Below are 23,859 nucleotides of genomic sequence, written 5' to 3' on the forward strand. Positions count from 1 at the left end.
ACTACAAAGACCAAATGGTCGGAACGAGGAGGCAGCCGGCGGCTCAAGATTTCTACAGATCTCTCTGTTCTTGACTCCTTTCTGTGATTGTTCCTTTTATCTATGGCTTCCTGTGACAGAGGCTTGGTTATGAAAATCACAGGTGTACTCAAGGAACTCAAGGCAGAAGAGATGTTGGATGTTGCTGATATACGTTGAATATTTGATTCCTCCCCCCAGTTTTTCTCCTCGTTCTTGTGGTTGGGTTTTGTGTGCCAGTGCCAAGCAGGGCATGCTCACTACTAGTTTGATGATTGAGGACAGAGGCATTTGAGTGTGAAACTGTCGCAGCGTGTTATGGCCTGAGGGTGCTGTTGCTTTTAAGTCTTGTCTGCAATTCATGGGAGTTCAGAACAGAGGCTGCATCGCAAAACCTGAAAAATGCCATCTTTAAGTTGGTAGGAAGGCGTTAAAGCAGAACTCGGCAACTCTAGCGAACTCTAGTCACTTCTTCGCTGATTTTCCCTTTTGTTGTCGCATGTTTTTCCCACAAGCTCCCCCTACAGCTGTGGTGGGTGTATATTTCACAACACGGTTGTAAAAAACTCACTTGCGGCGGCGTCCTCCCCCTCTCTACCGCTGCTCATGTGCGTTTGTTTTGATCGGAGCAAGCCAACTGTATCGTGTGGAGCTATGTCTACTGAGGTGGGTAATCTGGTAATACATCATACATGCGTGTGTGTTTATGTCGAATTGCCGTAAAGCAATTCGTGTTTCGCGCTCGCGCTCGTTCTCGTTCTCGCTTCTCACGAGACTTCCAATTTCTATCTTGCCGGGACGGTAGTCCCCAAGTTGCAAGGTTGGTTTTCCGCCTGGGAACGCTGGGGGGAGCGGGGAAAGTCACCAATATCACCAGAACAGGTTGTTTAACCATCCAAATGATTTCTAGACAGTTTTATTAAGTTAAAAAAGTTACCAAGTTCTGCTTTAACATGCATATGAAATCAATGTTTGCATAACATGATATTTTCACCTTGGTTTTTGATTTGCCAGTTCTTGCTGTGAGATGTTACTTTTCTCTGGAACCAAGACACTTGCAAGTTCTTAAACATGTCTGTGAGGACATGGTTACACCACTTTAGACATTCTACTTACAATAAGTAACTTTACAACTGTGGACTTTGAAATAACATGTTACCTAAATGTATATATAGGGCCCTATTTTAACGATCTAAGCGCATAGTAAAGCGCACGGCGCAAGTGCACTTAGGGCGTGTCTGAATCCACTTTTGCTAGTTTTATGACGGGAAAAATGGTCGGCGCCTGGTCTAAAAGGGTTGTCCCTATTTTCTTAATGAATAATGGGAGTGTTTTGGGCATAACGTGCAATAAACCAATCAGAGTCTCATCTCCCATTCCTTTTAAAAGCCAGTTGCGCTCGGGCCATGGCGGATTGCTATTTACATGGAGGAATTTGCAAGTGGAAAGACTGAACGTGTCTCCAGAGAGGAATGCTCGTGCGCAAGGTTAAAGCGCGCAAGCAGACCATCTTTGGGACAAGCTGGATTCCACCATATCTTAATATAATGATAATAATCTTTTACATTGTAATCCTTTTATTTTTAATATTTGGCATGTTTGTGTGCTGCTGCGCATCCCTGTGTGTGTAATAAGAAAAGTGTACGCGCGTTGTGGACCCGCCTATAGGCGCACATTACTAATGCGCCCTTTAAATAACAAAAAAAATACTCCACCATTGACTTAAGACCAGGTTTTTGTTGGTCAATGGCGCAGTCAAATTCAGTTGCCTCAGAATAGTAACACGCCAACAATGCACCTGAACACACCTCGTTTTCAGACCAGCACCCATGGGCGCATAAATAGGTGCAAATGCATTTGCTATTTAAACAACGTGGCGCAGGACGTGATAACTGCGTCGGGCTGAAACTAGCAAAAAACACTTGTGTCGCGCCTAGCACCACATTGCGCTAGATTTATGATAGGGCCCACAGACTAATTCACACATGCCTTCTCTCTCTCTCTCTCTCTCTCTCTCTCTCTCTCTCTCTCTCTCTCTCTCTCTCTCTCTCTCTCTCTCTCATAACTGCATTAATGTATGATAGTGTTACGATCACCAGGTGCAGTGCCCTTGAGAGCCACCATAGGGCACTCCACAACAGACTATTGTAATTCCCTCACAAACTACATCTCCCATAATTCTCTGCCTGCACTCATTGTTTTCACCTGTGTCTCATCTTCTTGTTTGCTCACCCTATATAAGCCTGGTTTTCACATTCATTCCCTGCGAAGTCTTGTTTAGTGTTCATACTGCATTTCTGAGCAATTGCACTGTTTTCTATGTTCCTGGTTCTTGATATCTGCCTGTGTCCTGGTTTTCCCATTCCTGTCTCACCCTCTGGATTTGTTTGTTTGATTGGACTGATTTACTGTGACCTTTTGCCTGTTTTCGACTACGATTGTGGATTACCCTTTCAATAAAACTGCATTTGGATCCTCAACCTTCTTGTCTCAGAGCAGTACGTGACAGATAGGGCCCATAGTGCTACACTATAGTGTTACAATTTTGAAAGCAATATATGAAAGGAATTTTATTTTATTACTCATGTTATGTGGTGTATTAGTTCTGAGAACCAGAATCCTTTTTTTTATGTTTACATTTTTTAAAATACATTTTATGTTTGGAGACACATGGTTTTCTCTTTTTTTCAGAAATACAGACAAAATCTAAAATTCTCTTGCAAACTTGTGAGTGAATTGTGTGCACACTTTGGGCCCTGCAAGCCAACAAAACCCTGCAGATCTAACAAGCAGAGAGCAAGCAGGACTCGAGTTGCCAAGTGGCGTTTTCTGGCTGCTAATGAGCTCTTCACTGGGCTTCCCGTGAATCTCCACCGGACCAGTCATAACATGGCCTTGTTAGTTCCCGGTGATGGTTTATCTGTGGCATTTATATGACTCTCTTAATTGAAAAAAGATGGGGTCTCAGCATGTGGCTTTTTCAGGGTTGAGGTGACTGTGTTGTGTTAGCAGTGTCCTGTAGTGTATAGTGTCTGTACAACACATTAGTGGGTGGCTGACTTAGACTCCTATGAATTGATAGTCATGTGAGTGTCTATTTGTGTTTCCTTTGTTTGATATTGGCAAATAATATAGTAGTCATACCTGAAGGTACGCTAGAAGGCGTTGAAGTGGAAAGGCGGAAAGGTGCTTCCAGTTGGCTGTTCCGCCGATATACATGAAGAATAGACTCATGTGATCATGCAATGTTTGCGCAAATGTTGGTGAGTTGTTTGAGCTCAGCCTTTGTTTGCTATAGTCGTCTTTGCATGTAGTACGAAGTATTGTTTGTTTTGTACTATAAATCCAAAAGATGCTGTCAGCTGGAAATATGGTTGTTGTTACCTTTCTGATGCTGATTTACTTCAATATCACTAATATTCATGTTTTCTTCAAACTAAACATTCTCTGCTTTAGATAAAACAATAGACCTTAGGCAATGTTGACACTGTATGTGGCATGAATAAAAATGAGGCTGCAGAGTCCTTCAAAATGTCATAGCGTGGTGTATAGTGGTCCATCATTCAGCCAATGCAACGTTGAAAATATGTCTTTCAAAAATATCTGCAGAGGACAAACACTTCAGAATGTAAAAAAAAAAAGAAGAGATTTTTTAAGAAAATAGATTTAGATTACTTTGATTATCAAATCACGAGCTCTGTGATTTAGTTGAATAAATACCTGTATGTTCTGCGTGTTTCAGAGTGAAGCGTGGTACTGTGTTTATTTACATGAGAGCACCTCATAAGCCTGTGTTTTCAGTGTCTCAGAGCGGGTTGATTTGCAGTTAATGCCACTCCTCATGAACTCTTCATGTGCTGTCAGTTTGAGTCGTGTATAAACGTGCAATAAGAAATGCGACATGCTTCAACCATCTTCCCAAACTTGTACCGAGGAGCGTTTATAAACTGGCTGTAGTCAAGAAGCTTTAAGGATTCTCTGTGTTTTTCTAATTTTGTTTCCAATTTGGAAATTAAGATAGGCATACATTTTATTTTTGTAATTTTACAAATGTACTGTCAAATAAAATTGATTGTTATATTATTTAATTAAATACTTTATTTTACACTGAAATATTTGTATTTTTATTAGTCATATTGCTATATAATAAAATAAAATTGGGCAAGCATGTGTTCCCACAGCTTTCCTAATGCAGTTTTTTTCCGTGAAATAAACATATTTTAACATTCACCTGCTGTGTGAACAAAATATAGCAGTCCACTCGTACAATGACTTTGGCAGTGGAGTGAAATAATGTGCAAGTGGTAATCTACTACTGGGCAAACATTACTTCATTAATGAGCCAAGCTAATAAGGTTTTCAGTGTACCCCTCTCACTTTTCAGATTGCTCCTACGCCCCTGGTCAGAATAAATATGGCGTCTACTCCGACTGAAGTCTGTATACCTCCATTCCACACTCCCACTGCCTGACATTTTAGCTTGTCTGGGGAGAGACTACCTTCCTCCATGACTAGTGTAATTTAGTCACGAGGATGAGAGCTGAACTATTGTAAGTCACATAAAAAGAGTTAGTTCAATAATAAAAGGATAGGTGCAGTGAAAATCAGGGGTATCTTCGAGGTGCTATGGTATTGCGTCATGGATTCTTTCTGCGCCCATGCCTGACCCCCTCCACCTTGATGAGAATGGCTCTAATGTCTTGATGATGAGGCACAAAAGGAGCTATTGTATCCCGTGGCTCCCATGGGCAGCCTGGCTGGTACAGCGACTGGAACTTGGTGCGGTCTAGTGGGAGACAGAGGGTGGCACCCCAGAGATATGACACAGCTCGCTAACGCTACCTGACAGCGTAGCCACAAAGAGCGCCTTGTTCTGTAAACAAAGACCAAGGCTGATATAGAATGAGTGTTAATGTGTGAGAGTGTCACTAAAACAACAATGGCCACATCCATGTATGAGGACACACAACAGTGTTCCCATGAGGAACTGCGGGCAGCCGTATCTGGGGTATAGGCTTTTGGCACACCGTGTTTGTATAGCTGGGTTTGAATGAATTGCAGGCATGCAGAATTTTGCTAGGGAACATGGAGTACATTCCTGCGTGCTACTGTACAATACTTGATGAAGGATGAAGCAAAGCTATTGTGGCCTGACCTAAATTCCTCTCGTTTTACAATGTCCAAAGAATTACACAGTGTAGCTCTTGGACCTTGTCGTACAACTTAATTTGAAAACCATTGGTAGCTTTGAAAGCCTTCCCCACATAAAGAGCCCTTGTTTCGCATATTTTTTTATTTATGAGGGAACGCAATTTATTATTTTTGTGCTCAGTAATAGTTTATACAACAAATGCCTTTAGAATACTATATTTAAAATGTCCCTCACAGATTTCAGTAAAGATTGTGTGCGTTCCTGTAGCTTAGAAAGTTAACAACAGCATGTAAATGAAGCTAGTCAGAATCTGAGGCAACTTTTTTGCCATCAATCATTTTGGTGTTCAGGTTTTCTGACACATCTTTGGAGGATAAGTCTTTTTTGAAAAAGGCTGGATTGGTCTAATTCAGGCTAGAAGTTAACAAGTTTGCTAACATTGCTTTTAGTATCTATAACATTTCTGCGCTATTCCAAAATCTATGCAGTTGCCTACATAGATATGCGCACTTGTGACACGAAGGCTGCTTAAAAAGAGAGGCTACTTTATCATACTACATCTTTTTGGTTAATGTTTTGGCTAAAGCATCCTTTGTAGAGAAAGCATTTCCATAATGCATTGTGATGAAAACAACTCCAGACTATGGGTGAAGCGAGTGAAATGTTCATGTAAATACAAAAAGTTTTGAAAAAAAAAAATGTTAAACGATTTTTTTCCGTCAAATATTTCTCAATATTCTTGATATTTTTCTTTATTTAATTAACAATAATGTATCAGTTAATATCACAAATAAATATTTCAAAATATTAAAGGCACACCGTGTAACTTTTCAACCTTCATAATATATTTCCAAGACCCTTGTGATGGTACATCGACTTACAATAGGTTGAATGACACGTCTGCCATAGCCTGACGTGGTCTGTATCGCTTTTACTGGCACTATGTAACTTCGGGGTTCGGGTAGTAACCCGAGCACAAGAAGAACTACAAAATTCGACTGCTTTATTGCATACGTCACTTCCCCCACCACTTCCTCAAATCTGGACGTGAGAGGCCAACCAGCGTTTGTTTTCGGCTTTCGTGCGTATGTTTTTGTCATGGGGGCTGTTTACACCTGGCCACTTCATGCGTTTTCTCAGATCGGATAGCTATCCGATTGTGAAAAGACCAGGTGTAAATGCCCTCCGAAACGCATTCAAGACGGATTTGAATCCGATCGCTCAAGTATATTTGGGGGGAGTATTTACGACAGTGCAAGTATTCCACAGCGACTCTAGGGGTCGCTGTTTGACAAAAACACAATTTCTACACAGTGTGCCTTTAAAAAAAATATATAAAAGTATGTTGCAGTAATATAACCATGAAGTAAAAAATGTGAAGTTTTAGCTCAAAATACCCCACAGATCATTTTTATAGTATGTTAAAATTGCCACTTTTTGTGGGTGAGCAAAAATTTGCTGTTTTGTGTGTGTCCCTTTAAATGCAAATAGAGCTGGTGCTCTGGCCCACCTTCAAGAAGAGGGCGGAGCTTCAAGAGCTTATGCTTCTGCAACAGCAAAACAGGACAATCTCACGGACTGAAATGTAGTTAACTAATGTAGAAGTAGTTAAATAATGTTAGGCTAACTAATGAAACCTTACTGTAACGTGTTACAGATAAACTGAAATCGTAATATTTTTGAGTTACATATTAGCTTAGAAAGGAGGACCTTTAAATATTGCCCTGGACAAAGTGGGGCCTTTTAGTCAAAAGGTTTTGATCAAGCATTCTAAAATACTATTTATTTCTACAGTTCATATTATGATTCATTTGCTTCGCCGCCTTGTGATTTACAACCTCTTGTGTGATACTGACCACATTCCCAATGCGTTTCATGCTCTGTAGCTGCTGATTATTTCCAGGTGTGGGTGGCTAGAGCCAGTGATGTCAGTGTAAGAGGACTTCTCTCCACTCTTCCTGCCTCTCCTTTGAGGTCTCACAGTATGACTCACAGAGCTCATAGCACAGCTCAGTACGCACCCATGCTGGACCAAGATGCTCCCTAATGAACGGCAACAGTAAATCATGTTTTACACTATTGGAAATGAGAACTGTGTGAAGTGAGTGCAGAACGAAAAAGACAGACACACTAATGTCTTGCTAAACAGCCATAGAGGTGGAATTGATACCAGAACTCTAAATGAGAATGATGGGCCTCTTGAGCACATTTAGATTGGAGAAAATTAGTATGCGTCGAAGTCGACCAATGAAACGAGGCTAATCTGCAATCACAGTGGGCCATCCATTTCATTCCCAGTGAGAGAGAATTGCTTGGGGAGAGACTTGTTTTGATTACCTTGCATTCGAAATTAGCTAGAGATATCACAACATGTTTGTATTTATTCTGTCTCGAGGCACAAATGGCGTTTCTCTCAAGGCCACATGAAGTATTTGTCAGTGCAGTTTGATTGGAACATTGAATTTACAGTGTTTATTTCCCTCTTTGTGCTTCATTGAAAACAGCATTCAAACTGCATGAACTCCACAAGTTAGGGTATCATCAGGGTAAAACCTGATGATCATGGTTTGATTATCAGGTTTTATCCTGATGATACCCTAACTTGTGGAGTTCATGCAGTTTGAATGCTGCTTTCAATGAATCATCGTTTGTCAGGTTTTTGTCCTTAAAACGCTCTTGTGTTTAGGACTAATATGGTACGTATTTAATTCCGAGAGAGAGAGCGAGCATGTGTGAATTACCTGAGTCTGTGTGCATCTCAACAGTGTTTGGCAGCAGTGTCTCTGCTTATAGTGAAACTGTAGTTTATCTGCTTCAAGAACAGCGCTGTTATTACCTCACTAGTGAGAAATGTCATGTACAGCTTTTAAGTTGTTAAACTATTTTACTGATAAAATCGTCAGAGCAGCGCTAACAACATGTTTCTGTGCGAGTGTGTGTCTGTACTCTGTGTGTGAGTTTGAGTGGAAGAGAGTAATGGCAAAAAACATGGAAATAATTTGTCCTTTTTATCCTATTGTTTACTATATTTATTTGCTTGGTCAGTGTCGTTGTGGGTTTTAGTTTTTTTGCTGTTGTAGGCTGTAAGGACTGTTGAAATTACTGAAGTCATTTGGCGAAGTGGTTTGAAACTGTAATGCGGTCAAGACCTGCCTGGAACTACCCTGAAAATAATTGCACACCTTAGAATGTTTGTAAACCAATCAGACTCAAGCATTCAGTATAAGTTATATAATATAATTATAGCTATAGGCTATATCTCCAGCTTGTTGTATATTTTTGTAAAGAAAAATTAACTCTTTTTTTTTTTTTTTTGTGCCAGATATAAAATATGCTAAAAAAATCATTATTTTGTTGTGGGACCAGACAGAGAAAGTGTTGAACTACTGAAGAATAAAGGTGTCATTGTTGAGCCCTTCAAACTTTTAGACTGTAAAAGCTAAAAGAAAAGAAAGACTTGACCCCTTTTGAAGTAGCGTGAAGGGCTCTCTTACCTGTTCTGATATGCCAGAGTGTGTCAGGATCCATGATCTCAGCCAGGCGGTTTCAGCAGCTATGGGGTCCAAAACAATGCTTATTAATGCAGGAGCCATGTGACTGGCACAGTTTCAAAGCACATCCTCCCCACCCAGAGATCATTAGCTGCATAATACCAACAGCTGGAGACTGGAGCTGCTCAAAAAGGCGTCGCTTTCTTGCCCTCCCTCCCATATTTTAGTCGCCAAGGGAAACTTGGCTTCGACTCTCTCATTCTCGAATTTGGAGGGTCGTCTCCTCCCCTCCTTCCTCCAGGATGGCTTGCACCTCCTCCACACTTCCTTGAACTCCGCCTGAACTTCTGGCAAGAGCAAAGCAATAGAACCTGCATTGTTTTGTTAACGCTCATCATGCACTCACACATCTGGATGCTCGTGGAGCGGAAGTTTTTTGTACTGCTAGAAACAGTTGGACCTCCTGCTGCACATATCAAGGATATCATTTAATGATGAGGAAGCCTGGGACAGTTTCCAGAGTTTAGCATGATTTAGTCATATTCACCTCATTTGCAACTGACAATTTGACACTTTTGTTTAGCACCCACACAGCTGATCTGTCATATGGAGAGCACTTTTGCTTCCAATAAGTTCCTAAAGAATAAAATTAAGACATGATGGAAAAACCTACATTTTGTGGAATAATAAATGAACGTCCTGTTTCAATTGGAATACAGTATGTCATAATACGGATATAAAATGGCTTGCACATGCATGTACTCGTGTACTCAAACTACCCAAAGTTTACCCAGATGAAATCTCTCTCTCTACAGGTAAGGTGTTGAACACAGATCTGCGTCACTACCTCAGCCTGCAGTTCCAGAAAGGCTCTTTGGACCACAAGCTCCAGCAGGTGATCAGAGATAACCTGTACCTGCGCACTATTCCCTGTGAGTATCCCCCTCTGATCCTCGAATCACATTAAATGTGTTAGTGCTGGTCACACTGAGATGACTCTGCCATGACACCAGCTACTCAGATAATAATTATGGTGTCAGTGACACGTCAGTCCAACGTTTCATGGGTATGATGGGTACTGTGAGCGCTTTAGGCTGGTTGTATTACAGTCAGCACTTTAGCTGTGTATGAAATTGCTCCATGTTTAGTGCGCGCTGTGGAATACACTATGTATACATTGGATTAAATATTACAGGCAATCTATCTTCCAGGTTCTTCATGCAGCATTTAATTATGACATTGTGCAGTGCTGCAGTTCTAATGATCTGTAAAGCATCATATAATGCATTGTTCGTTCGTTCATTCATAATAAAATGATAATTGATGTACAACAAAATTTTAAAATAAATAGATCAAAATAAAGGTTCCAGAAGACATGCAATATGCATCGTCATTGCTTAAATGCACATTTCACCACAATATTTATTTCAAAGATATTCTTTTCGATATTTTTTTATGTTTTTTTTATTTATTTATTTGCAAAAGAGCCAGTACACACCAGTAATGGTGTTGTATAAATTTGCCCTGATATTTGTCACCATGTTATTGCTTTAAAAGGTGAAATTAATATTATAATTTATTTTATATTTCCTTCATTTAAATTTTGCGTTGTACGTTTTTATTAGCTTTTGTTTTTTAAAATATGTTTATATAGTTTTATTTATGTTTATTTCATTTTTAATTTTAGTTATTTTAGTACATTAAGTGAACTAAATGAAAACTATAAATCTTGTCTTGGCAACTAGATACGTTAAGTTTGATTTTATTTCATTTAATGTAACCAACACTTTATTTAATTTTTTTATAGTTTTTGTTTTAGTTAAATATATTAACCCTGGGTGAAATCAGTCATTTTATTAGTTTTATTAGAGCAGAAGTGAATCTGATGCCTGGAATCTGAATGATCATTATCTGTGTGCAATCCTATATTTGTCCTGATCCACCAAACAAAGTTGGAAACGGGGTGTTTCAACCAACACACAGCACTTTTTAGTCATTTTCAGCTTAATAAATTGAGGTCTAATCTAAAACAGCTCTTTAGAAGTGCTTCTGCCAAGTGCTTGTTTGTACGCAGTAATTTCATCTAAAGGGAATATTGAAAGAGTAAATAGACTCAGCATGTGTTTTCTACAGTTATCTTTATATCTGCTAGAATAGACACTTCACCCAGCCCTGGTGCACATAAACTGCAGCTGAGGGTCTTGAGTCGATAACGACACAGAGGAATGATATTGTTGGAATCACTTTCAGAACGATTGTTTCCAGCTGATGAATGATAAAAACATTGACAGCCAATCAAAATCCATCTGACTTTAAAGAGCTCGATTATTTAAAGCTCGCAGTCTATATAACTGCAGCTCGCGGTCATAATAACAGAAGGCTGTCGTCTGTTGGTGTGGATGCTAATATCGTTATAGTTATCTTTATAGTTATCTTTCTTGGTGTGAACGGGTATTTAATCCTGATTCCTGCCACTTTCCTGCTATAACAAGCAGATGCCGGAGGCCACTGATGCCTGCTTGATGACGATTTATTCCTTCCCTCCCATTTCTCTTGTGCCAATTTTAGTTTCCATACTTCCAATGTCTGTACTGTTTGAGCTAATGTCACATAACCATGATCGATTAAACCTGTTAGGTAATGCAGAATTACTTGCCAGTATTGGCTCAGGAATTTCTTGGCAACGTTTTTCAGATACAGACTGTCTGGAACAGAACAATGATTTTTTTTCTTAAAGACATCAATGCCAACGAACCAGTACTTAATCGCGAAATGTGTTTTGATCTTCTCTTGTACAGAATATGTGGTCTGGCCACAAATCAGTGAATTAGTGAAACATATGCCTTAATTACTTTATCTTTAATTAATTAGGGCTTTTTTTTTTTCTCTTGGGCTGTGGTGTAATCTTTTAATTAGTGCTGTTGGTTAAGGTACTTATCACTATTAATGTTGCTCATACTTAGGGTTAGATATTTCAAAAAACACTTAATGCGAAGTATTAAAGGAATAGAGCCAAAATTTATAATTCTGTCATTTGTCATTTAATCACCTGCTTGACTTTTTTCTTTTGTGAAACACTAAAGACGTTGTATCATATTTGATACACATTATCCCTCTAAATTATCAGCATAACTTTGCTGAAAAACTCAATCCCTCTGTCATCTGATTGATAGTTTGATTCATTGCATTTTTAAAAGGCCTGTTGTATAATTTTAAAAACATCCACCTTCAGGTCATGCCAAAGTGTTTGCTGTGAAATTTATAATGATTTTTATAAAGTTAACATAAGAATAACTTTTATATTGTTGGTAATATTTCAAGATGAACACTTACTGGACTGAAGAAACATTGGTTTATTTGATTATCCATACATCATTTCATTTACAAAAAGTGTTTATGAAAATAATGGCCTACCATACTTTTAAAGGTTCAATAAACGGTTCCATTTCAAAGGAAAATGGACTATTTCATATGTCAAGCTTTACAGGGTCAATCACCTATAAGCCGCATAGCAACAACCCACCTTAGTGTCATTGAGTATGTACTAGCAAACACTATTCACAGTATTTTCAGTAAATGTAATAAACCAACCTACTGTAATTTGGTCTCTGTCTGTTGATTTAGAGATGTGATGTAGTTCCCACTGTTTTCATTAAATGAGTCCTGCATGCTGGCGTGTGGCTCTCTGTGATTTGGGATTTTAATGGACACCAGGCCTGAGCAGATGTTTCGTTTGCTTTGGCTCAACATTGCACGAGACACAAGCTCAGTGTGAGGGCCGACCTGGAATCTCTAATGTCATTCTCATCCACTGTCCTTGTTACTGGGTGTTCAGACCCATGACTCAACACACAATCCTCCATTCACACTTTTCCATCCAGTATAATCACGAGCATCAGGGATGAGAGCCAGATGATGGACACAGGTCTGGTCTAATTATATTTAATAGCGCCGGTAATAGCAGTAATGTCAGAATGAACTGACGTAGTTCATCTTCCAGGCTTCAGTCAAGTAAAATAATTAAATTATGATTTAATTGTAAGTTATTAATCACAGTAAAGGTGAAGGACAGTGAGGATCAGTATTGCCATTTAATTGCAGTCAATGTTTAATAATATATTGCTAGATTTTTAAAGAGATTTTATTTGAAAATCATTTACTCACTATATGTTGTTCCAAACCTGTATGACTTTATTTCTTAGGGAACACAAAATAAGATATTGTGAAAAATTGCTCTCAAAGTCAATGGGCTCCAATGTTGTTTGTTTCCCAGTGTTCTTCAAAATATATTATCTTGTGTTCTACAGAAGAAAGAAAGTCATACAGGTTTGTCACAACATAAGGGTGAGTAGAAGATGACAGCATTTTTATTTTTGGGTGAACTATCCCTTTAAATCAGTGGCACATTACCCATAATTCCTGTGCCTAGCCCTAGACATTTCCCCTAAATATAAAAATTCTGGCATAATTAACTCGCCTTTGTGTCATTTTAAACCCCTTTTAATTTTTATTCTGTATGATAAAATTTGTATATATTTAGAAGAATACGTATTATTGAATCAGTAAGAACCGAATTAGCCTGAATAAATCATTCAGTCAGATTTATGAATGGATCAACTGTTTCAATGAGAGAAAAAAACAGTTCAAAAGAAAGATTCGTTCACTATTCCGGTTCTTTCACTGACTCGAAGACCAGGGGCCTGATGTATAAACGTTGCGTACGCACAAAATGGGCATAGAAATATGCGTACGCATTTTTCCACGCACATATCGGGATTTATAAAAAATAAACTTGGCGTAAATAAGTGCGCACCGTAAGGATGCTCTTGACCGTGCGTACGCACTCTTTTAGAAGAGTATGTGTTTTGGCGACACCAACTGGCCCAAATAGCAATAACTATTTAAAATGAAAAACTTCTAAATTATCCTATTACATCACCCAATAAATCAAATTGCATCAACCTGAATTATCATTATGATATGATTATGATGGAGTTTGATGGATTCATTGATTTTAATAAAATTTGGACTCTATTTCATTATAGCTCTGCACTGCTGTCTTGCAGAAGATCACTTTTAGACAGAAAATCTAAAGAAATACAAGATAATACAAATATAATTTCACTCACCAAGCCTATCACTTGAAGCAAATATCCATCCCTTCTTAAATGTCCGCGCCAGCGAGCGCGTTGGGCCGTTTAGTGAAACTGACGCATATAACAGTTTAAATAAATAAAATAATGATTTAAACTATGTTTTACTTCTGATATAAACAGATTAGATTAAATATGCCATTCAAATTAATGGAGAACACTTAAACATGAAATCATTACTGAGAAGTTACAACATTTTTTTATATTCAAATTCAATCAATAGAAATATTGCGATGTTTTTGAACACTTCCTGTGGCGTGCTGTGTTTTAATGTTTTAACCACAGAGATAATTGCTTGTTATCATGATAATAATACCAGATTGTCTGAGAAAATAGTTTCGTGCAAATAATGCCCAAGGCCTATCTGTTTCCATTAAAAATATAAATCAATTAAAAATACTATTCGGCCAGTGGAAAAGATTAAATGTATTTTACACTATTTGATTTATGTATTCAAAAACAAGACAAGGATAGGCAAATACATGATTTTTATTAATGTAATGTGTCTTGTACCGTTAAACGTTATCACGTGGATGAATAATCATATGCAAATGATATGCAGATGAGGATCTGCATAGTAAAACTAGGCGTTGTAAGCTCCATATATGGTTATTTCAGGGTGGAGAGCATGTGCGCACAATCTTCCGCTGACTGGGATTTATAAAGTGAATTCAGCGCAGGTTCTGGCGTACGAACGGTTTTATAAATCTGAAAACTTTTGTGCGTACGCAAATTCTGCCTTATGTGCGTACGCACACTTTAAGGATGAAATCTACGCAAAGTTTTATACATGAGGCCCCTGGAGTCTCATTTATAAACGTGGCGTACGCACAAAACGGGGCTGAAAATGTGCGTACGCCACTTCCGACGCATAAGTTGTTATTTATAAAAACAAACTTGACGGGAAAAAACTCTGACCCATGCGTACGAACGTTTTGGAGATGGAGCAGTTTGGCGACACCGATGGTGAGCTGGAGTTAAGTGTCTTTTTGGTCACTTTTAGACAGAAAATCGAAAGAAAATTAAACACATACAGAAAGATAATTCAAATATAATTTCACTCACCAAGCCTGTCACTTGAAGCAAATATCCATCCCTTCTTAAATGTCCGCGCCAGCGAGCGCGTTGGGCCGTTTAGTTAAACTGACGCAAATAAAAGTTAAAATAAATAAAATAATGATTTAAACTATGTTTTACTCCTGATATAAACATTTAGATTAAATATGCCATTCAGATTATGGAGTTAAACACTTAAACATGAAATCATTACTGAGAAGTTACAACATTTTTTTATATTCAAATTCAATCAATAGAAATATTTGTTGTGGATGCGATGTTTTTGAACACTTCCTGTGGCGTGCTGTGTTTTAATGTTTTAAGTTTAACCACAGAGATAATTGCTTATCATGATAATTCCAGACTGTCTGAGAAAATAGTTTCGTGCAAATAATGCCCAAGGCCTATCTGTTTCCATTAAAAAATATAAATCAATTAAAAATACAATTCGGCCAGTGGAAAAGATTGAGAAAAACTTTCTCTGAAATGTATTTTACACTATTTGATTTATGTATTCAAAAACAAGGCAAGGATAGGCAACTACTTGATTTTTATTAATGTAATGTGTCTTGTACCGTTAATAAACGTTATCACGTGGATGAATAATCATATGCAAATGATATGCAGATGAGGATCTGCATAGTAAAACTAGGCGTTGTAAGCTCCATATATGGTTATTTCGGGGTGGAGACGCATGTGCGCACAATCTTCCGCTGACTGGGATTTATAAAGTGAATTCTGCGCAGGTTCTGGCGTACGAACGCTTTTATAAGTCTGAATATTTTTTGGCGTACGACATTTTTGGCTTTTGGCCACTTTTAGTAAGGTTCCTACGCACAGTTTTATAAATGAGACCCCTGGTCACTTCAGTTCTTACTTTGAAGAAGATTATCAGTGATCAATCTATCATAAGACTTCGGTTCTTGCTTAACAGATGTGGTCACTACGATATGTGCTAAAAGAGCAGCATGAAGATTCATAAATCGATTTCCTTCATGAAGCACTGACTGCACTGGCCGTCATACCGTTTGCTCATCTGAAAACCTCTGGAATGGAACTGTTGCGCATGTCTCACTGGACACGGGGACAGAAAAGTCATTAAAGCCATGTCCTTAAAAAAAATGCAGGGAAAGAAGAACGCCCGGAGTCCAAATTGCCACATAATCCTTGAAGCTCGGCTGAAGCCTCCATCTCTCTCCCTCCTTCCTCCTGCTGGCATTAATATCCGTTATGGCTCGACGGTAACCCTTCTCTGCCTCATCCGCAGATATATATATTAAAAAAAATGAATGCTGAAATAAAAAGAGCCCTAGGTGGTCAATCTCAAAGGATTGCTTTTTTACGCTTGTGCAGATTTAAGACTTTTCCAGAGCTTGTTAAGGGATCTCACAGATGACCATGAGCCCATAATGAGGTGTGAATATAATTCATCCCACTTTTGATGTCACAAAATAAACACCTCATTCAGGATTGCCAATATCAATCTTCTGTATGATTTAAAAAAAAAGTTTGCATTCAGAATTCAAATGTATAATGTGAAAAGTGGCATTAAAATGCCTCAAAGCAGTCTTTGAAGAGATGGCCAGGCAGGGTCAGTCTTTTCTTTGTAGGCGTTTATGATGTTCTGACGTGTGCTGGGTTGTGTGGCAGCGTGCTGGGTTGGATGCAAAGGTGCTTAAGCAGCTGGCGGTGTTTCATGTGGCTTGTGCAAACTGCAGAGATAATTGTTTGTTTATCCTCCTCCACCACAGAAACCAGCATCTGGGCTCTCGCCTCACAATAGCAGCTGTGTGACTGTCAGGTTTGAGAAACTTTAGTGATGAAGCAAGCAGAGTGTAAACTATACTTATGATCGAAAAAGATACACTACAGCAGAATATCTAGATGCAGATTTTTCATTGTGTTCTGTCTTGCACGGAGGACTACAATAAAGGCTAATAACAAAAGCAAGCCTTGTTGTTATTCTGTTCAAGGAGAGAATGTTTTCAGAGTTTCTGTTTGCAGTTCCTCCTACAGCAGAGAGAATGAGGTTGGAGATCAACACTCAAAATGAATTGAAAGAATTATAATGTCTGTTTATTTTCTTTAAAATCTAAATTACTAAAGTAATATAATGTAGATTTTAGTCATGTTTGCAGAGTGATGTTTAAATTATGGGAATTAATTAACTTCCAAATGTTTTTGTATTGTAAGGTGAAACTCAGATTACTATTGTAGATATTATTTTATTATATAATTTTTTTATGTTTGGAATTAGACAAAGATTTTATGTATTTAGATATAATATATTTTAATTAAGAAAACAGACTCGTGTTACATACATACATACATGCATGCATACATACATACACACATACATACACATATACATACATACATACATACACACACACACACACACACATATACATATATATACATGCATACATACATACATACATACATACATACATACATACAGTAGTCAACATTTGAAGATGAAAACCTTTCATCAAAGTTATGCATGAGTTTTGAACAATCCATTCTTGTCTTAGGACAACTTTGATGAATTTTTTTGATCCACTTCAAATGGTGTTAGTTAGTTAGCTAGCTAGTTAGTTAGTTAGTTAGCTAGTTAGTTCTGTTGCTTTACACAAAAAGAGCATTTTTCTGTAATAATTTGTTACTAATCGTGCTGTGTGCCTTTGTCAGGTACCACGAGGCAGCCTCGCGAAGGGGAGGTTCCAGGAGTGGACTATAACTTCATCAGCGTGGGGGAGTTTCGTGTGCTGGAGGAGAGCGGGCTGCTACTGGAGAGTGGAACCTATGATGGTAAGAAACCGTGTGTAGGAGCACTGAGAGTCAAGGGTCATTTCTTGTGGGCTTGTTATACAGATACTTGTTGAGAGCACAATCTAAACTAGATGTATTTGCAGAAGAAACTACTAGTGTTTGCAAGATGCATTGATCAGAGAAAGGGTAATGCATTCTGCTACTAGCAGCACGCATCTTGTTTTCTATCAGCTGTGCATGAGAAGAAACATAACACGAGTGTAAATTATATTATATAAGGATATATGACATATACGACCAATCACAATTCAGTACAATTCATCATTTACTCACCCTCATGGCGTTCTAAACCTGTATTACTTTTTCTTCTGCAGAACAGAAAAGAAAATATCCTGAAAATCTTAGATATTCTGATAAGATTTTTTTTTTGTCCATACAATGAAAGTCTGAAAGTCAATGGGGTCCACTGATCTTCGCTATATGGACAAAAACAGTTTAAAAGGATCTTCTTTTGTATTTCATAGAGGAAAGAAAGTTTTGCAGGCTTGGACTGAAATTAGAGTAAATAAGTAATGACAGAACATTCATTTTTTGGTGAACTATCCTTTTAAGGCTAAAAATTACAATTACAAAAAAAACAAGTTTGATGGAGTCTATGTATTTCAAGCTGAATTATTTGCATATGAAAAAGAAGAAAGTGGAATTTCAATTCAAGCTCTGTAACTAGGTCATCTTAGTTGATCTTAGTTGAACATTGGTTTCCTTCACTCTTGAAGTAGTGCTTTCAAATTCTGTAGATTACCATAGCAAAAAGTAATGTGTGCTACATTACTTACTGTGCAATTTCAGCATTGGTTGCTGACTCACCATGTTTTTATGGTAATTAAGGGAGACAAGTGTGCTGAATGTTTGTATTGCACACCCTTTTATATTTCGTATACCTCCTCTGCTGACTTGAAATAGCTCAGAGCAGAGGGTTTTCACCTTCATGCCGTCTCTGTAACATGCCTAAACGGTCTCAAGGTCTGATTTATTAATGTCATTGCCTCAGAGCTGTTGAGTTCCTCACTGATAAACCCCCAAAATGCTTGGCAAGTCCCTAGCTTTTGGCCAGTGGTAGGTTTGGTTAATGATCCCTCAATGAGTCACTAAGTGCTCTTGTTTTATGGGAAGGACTTGTTGTAGTTTCCAGGGTGAAGTAAATCTGTCCAATGTGGATGTCACAGTGGGTGACTTTAACTGGGGCCTTTCCATCTACATGAAATATCTTGACTCTTGGGATTTTAGCCTGAAGGATAATTTCACACTCACCAATTCTGGTTAGTGATTTCTTGTCTTCCCATGACATCTGGCAAGAAAGCCGGTACATGCTGCTCTAGGATTGAAACCAGGATCCTGAAACCAGCATGATTTATTGAGCCTATAAATGTATTTAGAATAGTGGACTTTCTTCAGAATGCCTTTCCCATAAATAGGGGGCAATTTATTGATTTGTTGATCTTTTACGTATTTGAAAATAATTTTATTACAGTATATTTTTAATTAAATATACACTACTAAAATTTGATTTGTTGATATTTTACGTATTTGAAAATAATTTATTACAGTACATATTTTATCAAATATATATTACTAAAATTATTACTTTCATTTAGCAAGGATGCATTAAATTGGTCAAAAGTGACAGTAAAAACATTTATAATGTTTTAAAATATATTTATTTTTTATAAATGCTGTTATTTTGAGCTGTCTGTTCATCCTGAAAAAAAATTGCATGTTTTCACAAAAATATTAAGCAGCACAACATTTTCAACACTGATAATACAAAATATTTCTTAAGCACCAAATCAGCAAATTTGAAGGATTTCTGAAGGATCATGTTAGAGTAATGATGCTGAAAATTCACAGGATTATATTATATTATATTATATTATATTATATTATATTATATTATATTATATTATATTATATTATATTATATTATATTATATTATATTATATTATATCGTTTTTAATCTATGCTATTTCACTTTGGGGTCTCAGAAAGAAACACCCCAAAAAAGAAACACCTCTTAGCCTGAGTAACTTGACTTTGGTTCCCATAAATATAATATGGTTTTGTTTGTGATCTTCTTCAGTGAAAACACATTTTATGGCCCATCCTGTTTTCAGTTATTGTTAACTGTTGATTTAGATGAACAGACAAGATTATGTTCAGTTCCATCTCTTTACAAGCAGGGGAAGACAATCTGTCTTGGTTATACAGAGTGTGTGAAACAGGAAGACAATGTTCAGGCTTCTTAGATGCCCTTTAGGAATTTTCCAATGACATTCATCACCATTCGCAAGTTTTGTGCACTTGTATAAATTCAGCAACTGTATGCTCAAGAGCAAACTCTAAGCTAGAGATGATGTTGTGTGTATGCAATAGAGAGCGATTTTATGTGTTCTCCAGAGTTGAGTTTAGCTTTTTTAAGACTAAGAACATAATTGAGCAGTTTTTCAACATGCCTGGAGCATGATGTAATCAATGGTAACTGGTTATGCCCAAGTTTTATGGCATTAACTCTGTGTCCTGTTCAAATGTTACAACGGCGATTTAAAAATAATGAGATCTTGTATTTGAATCGCTTGAGGGAAATCTCCTGCAAATTCCCTTGCTTTTCTAATGATTGTTTCAATGTCGAATACTGAAGGACAGCCACCTCAGAGTGACGCAGGTAGACAATGTTTATAAACCAGTCCACTTCCACCCACAATTCCATGAGAAGTGAGCAATGACGACAGATACGGCAATCACACCCTCTCTCCATTTCTCTCTGCCATGTGCCAGGAAGGATCTTCTAGATCAGTGATTCTCCACCTTTTTTACTCCAAGGCCCCTCATTGTCCACAACAATGTTCAAAGGCCCCATGACTTTTCCAGTTGTTCATGATTTACTGGATGAGGATAAAAAAAATATTAAAAAATCCTCACAATTTCGGCCCAATCAAATATTTTTCACTATTTATCACTTTTTCAACTTTAGTTAGTGTGTAATGTTGCTGTTTGAGCATAAAAAAGATCAAGGTTACAAAGCTCTAAGCCCACTCCAAAGGAAGATATTTTATTTAAGAGAATCCACTTTCCGAGAACTACAACAAACGACTTGTTTGTACTACAATGTGGGGTTTTTTTTTCCGAATCTTATGAAGTCACAATGTTATTCATTTAAATAATCTCCACCCACAGAATAGGCGAAAGGGGGGCGAGGCCTGGCTGAGCTACATTAGAGAAGAATATGTCAAAGAGACTGTTTTTTTCCATCCCGTTTCCAAAACTCATTTGTTTGACCTTCCTAAGGCTGACGAACTCTGAGGGGTTAAAATTTATTTTAAACACTGATCCTGAACATTATAATCCCAATGTTTATCTGTGTGCTGCACATTTTACGGAGAACAGCTTCCAGAATCAAAGAGAGTACAATGCAGGCTACGCACAAAAGCTGAAATGGAGCAGTTCCCACTTTATCAGGACAATCTGTTGTTTGTGGAGCATAACTTGTATGGATGTCTTATTATTTGTAGTTGCATTTTCTATTAACAGTTCCAATTATTAGTTTTATGTTGTTGCTACGATGTAAACAAAAGGCAAAGCTTTGCCTCTGCTCGCCTGCTAGCCAGCATGTGTTTAACTTTTGTAAGCTCTCGCTGTTGTAAGGCTGTTCATCAACCCTTAGGAAAATTAACCATGGTTTTGAGATCGATTGCTGTTTGTATTACCATAGTTTTCTGACAAGTATCATGATAAAATGGTGTATAACTTCGTATCTAAAATGTATAAGAAATTACACACAAAAAAAACATACCACTCTGAAACGTCCTGTGAAATCCGTGCTCGCTATGTCAGTGCATGAAACCCGTCCTGCATGATCCTCTTGTTTGTTAACATTAAGTCTGAATCAGGCGTGAATTGGTTTGAAATTGACGCCATCCTTAATATTTACATCTGAGTAGATGAAACTCAAGGTATTGGTAAGGGGCATGACATTTCCCGAACATCTCCCAAACTAAGCTGTTCCAATCACAACACACTTGCCCAGCTAACCAATCATAGCACATCTCAGAAGGAGGGGCTTCATCGGGACAGGAAAATAAACAATGTGTTTTTTTTTTTGTTTTTTTTATTAAACTAATGTTTTTATTCAGCAAGGACACATTAAATTAATCAAAAGTGGCAGTAAAGACATTTATAATGTTATAAAAGATAAATAAATTCTGTTGTTTTGAGCTTTCTATTCATCCTGAAAAAAAGTGCATCACAGTTTCAACAAAAACATTAAGCCGCAATCTTTTTAACATTGATAATAATAAGAATTGTTTCTTGAGCATAAAATCCTCATATTAGAATGATTTCTGAAGGATAATGTGACACTGAAGACTAGAGTAATGATGCTGAAAATTCAGTGTTAAATTAAAATAGAAAACAGTTATTTTACATTGTAAAAATATTTCACAATATTACTGTTTTTGTGTATTTTTATCAAATAAATACAGCCTTGGTAAACAAAAAACAAAACAAAAAAAATTGTTCAGGGGGTGAATTAAAGTAAAATAAGCCAAAACAACTAAAAATCTAAATATTTCTCAATGTTTGTTTTGAGTTATTTTAAATAATGTCAAGTCATCTTGAGGCACCCTTGAAAGTTTCCTGAGATTGCCTAACTGTGTGTTCACACCGCCGCCGACTTGAGCTTCCAAAGTTACCGGAAGTCATTCATTTTCAATGGAAGCTGGCTTCTCTCAGCTGCAAGGAGCGTCAAATCCATCGGCGTCGCGTTTTGGGCGTTTTGAGCGTTTTGAGCGTCAATCTGAAAGTTGAGAGAAGCTCAACTTTATGGTAATGAGCTATGACGCGGTTCAGCGGCAAGCAGCGGCAAAACGCCAGCAACCAATCAGAATATAGACGTCCTTCGCGCTGGCTGATTCCGGAGAAACATACGATGTAAACTTTCGTTCCAACCAAAACATTAGTTCCGAAAAAATGGAGGAGAAACTGATAATCGCTGTTGCTGGGTTTCCTATCATTTATGATGAAATTTATGACGTTATTATATAAAATTGATGACGTTATTTTCATATAGGGACCAGTTACAAAAGAGAGAGAGCCCCGGCCGCGCGCGCGCACTCACTCACCTTAACCGTCTTCAAACAACACGTCTTGCTCGCTCTCCCTCGCGCATATTAATCAAAATAATTTTTTCCCGACCAAATGTGACCAAAACGGTTATAAAAATGCTGTCATTATAAAAGGTTTCCAGTGTCAATGTATTGCTTGGTTTTTTTTCCTGTTTACATTTCATGGTGTGACAGACTTCAGAGCGGCCAAAGCGTCAACAAGCTTCTCCGTACTTTTTGACAAGCGTCCTTGACAGGGCGGCCAGAGCTTCTTTGCAGCTCAAGTCGGCGGCGGTGTGAACGTACAGTAATAGGCCCCGGGCCCTTGTTTAAGAACCAGGATGACTCTCCTCAGGATGAGCTTTATCATTGATGGTGTCCTAAAAACTATTTGAGAATCCCTTTCATCTCTGAACGAGTGCAAGAACTCTCTTCTGTTTGTGTAGATGCAGAATCAAGAGGATTGAACAACAGCATCCCACCGCCCACAGCAATATCCCCAACATCCCACAATAGAATCCAAAAGGCTTTGGGCGATATTGTTTTCCATCTGTCCATACATCCACAGTCCTCTCAGTGCCCCACACAAAGAAACTCAGTGCTTTGAAGTTATTTTCCCAAATGACTGAGACAAACTTTTCCTTCGGCTTATTACATTGTGAAATTAAATGTTGACTGCATACTGAGGCATCAAGCTTTGTGCCCCAAATTTTGGGGTCCTTGACATTGAAAAAACCCTGCCTTAGTGCACACTGAGAACAGTTATAGTCAAAGGAAAGATGCTGTTAAGATGCACACAGGCTTAATAGATGCTCATGTGCAACATAATTCTGTCTAAACTGCATGTTTTGATTTGTATTTTTAGTGCAATGATGTTTAAATTGCACAGCAACTTGGCCCGTGTGGGTAAAGGTTATAGATGAGTCAACTCGCATTTAATTTCCTTTTAAGGGTGTGAGGCTGTATGTGCTTGTGTGGGTGATTGTGTGTGAGAGAGTAAACATCATTCAGGGAAAATTTCCGTGGCAGGTCTGTATTTGTTGTGCTCGTTGATCGTCAT

General features: G+C 37.8%; 1 protein-coding gene across 3 annotated transcripts in view; it reads left to right on the plus strand.

The window, feature by feature from the left end:
- The window catches only part of magi3a (membrane associated guanylate kinase, WW and PDZ domain containing 3a), a 141,035-nt gene that overhangs the window by 64,678 nt on the left and 52,498 nt on the right, over window positions 1-23,859 (plus strand). For all 3 annotated transcript variants that reach the window (XM_084428246.1, XM_084428248.1, XM_084428247.1), the window contains exons 2-3: window positions 9,477-9,593; window positions 17,562-17,681. In XM_084428246.1, the coding sequence (XP_084284372.1) occupies window positions 9,477-9,593; window positions 17,562-17,681 (237 nt within the window). The remainder of the gene's footprint in view (window positions 1-9,476; window positions 9,594-17,561; window positions 17,682-23,859) is intronic.

The sequence above is a fragment of the Rutilus rutilus genome, assembly GCF_951802725.1.
Source record: "Rutilus rutilus genome assembly, chromosome: 13".
Classification (NCBI taxonomy): Eukaryota; Metazoa; Chordata; class Actinopteri; order Cypriniformes; family Leuciscidae; genus Rutilus; species Rutilus rutilus.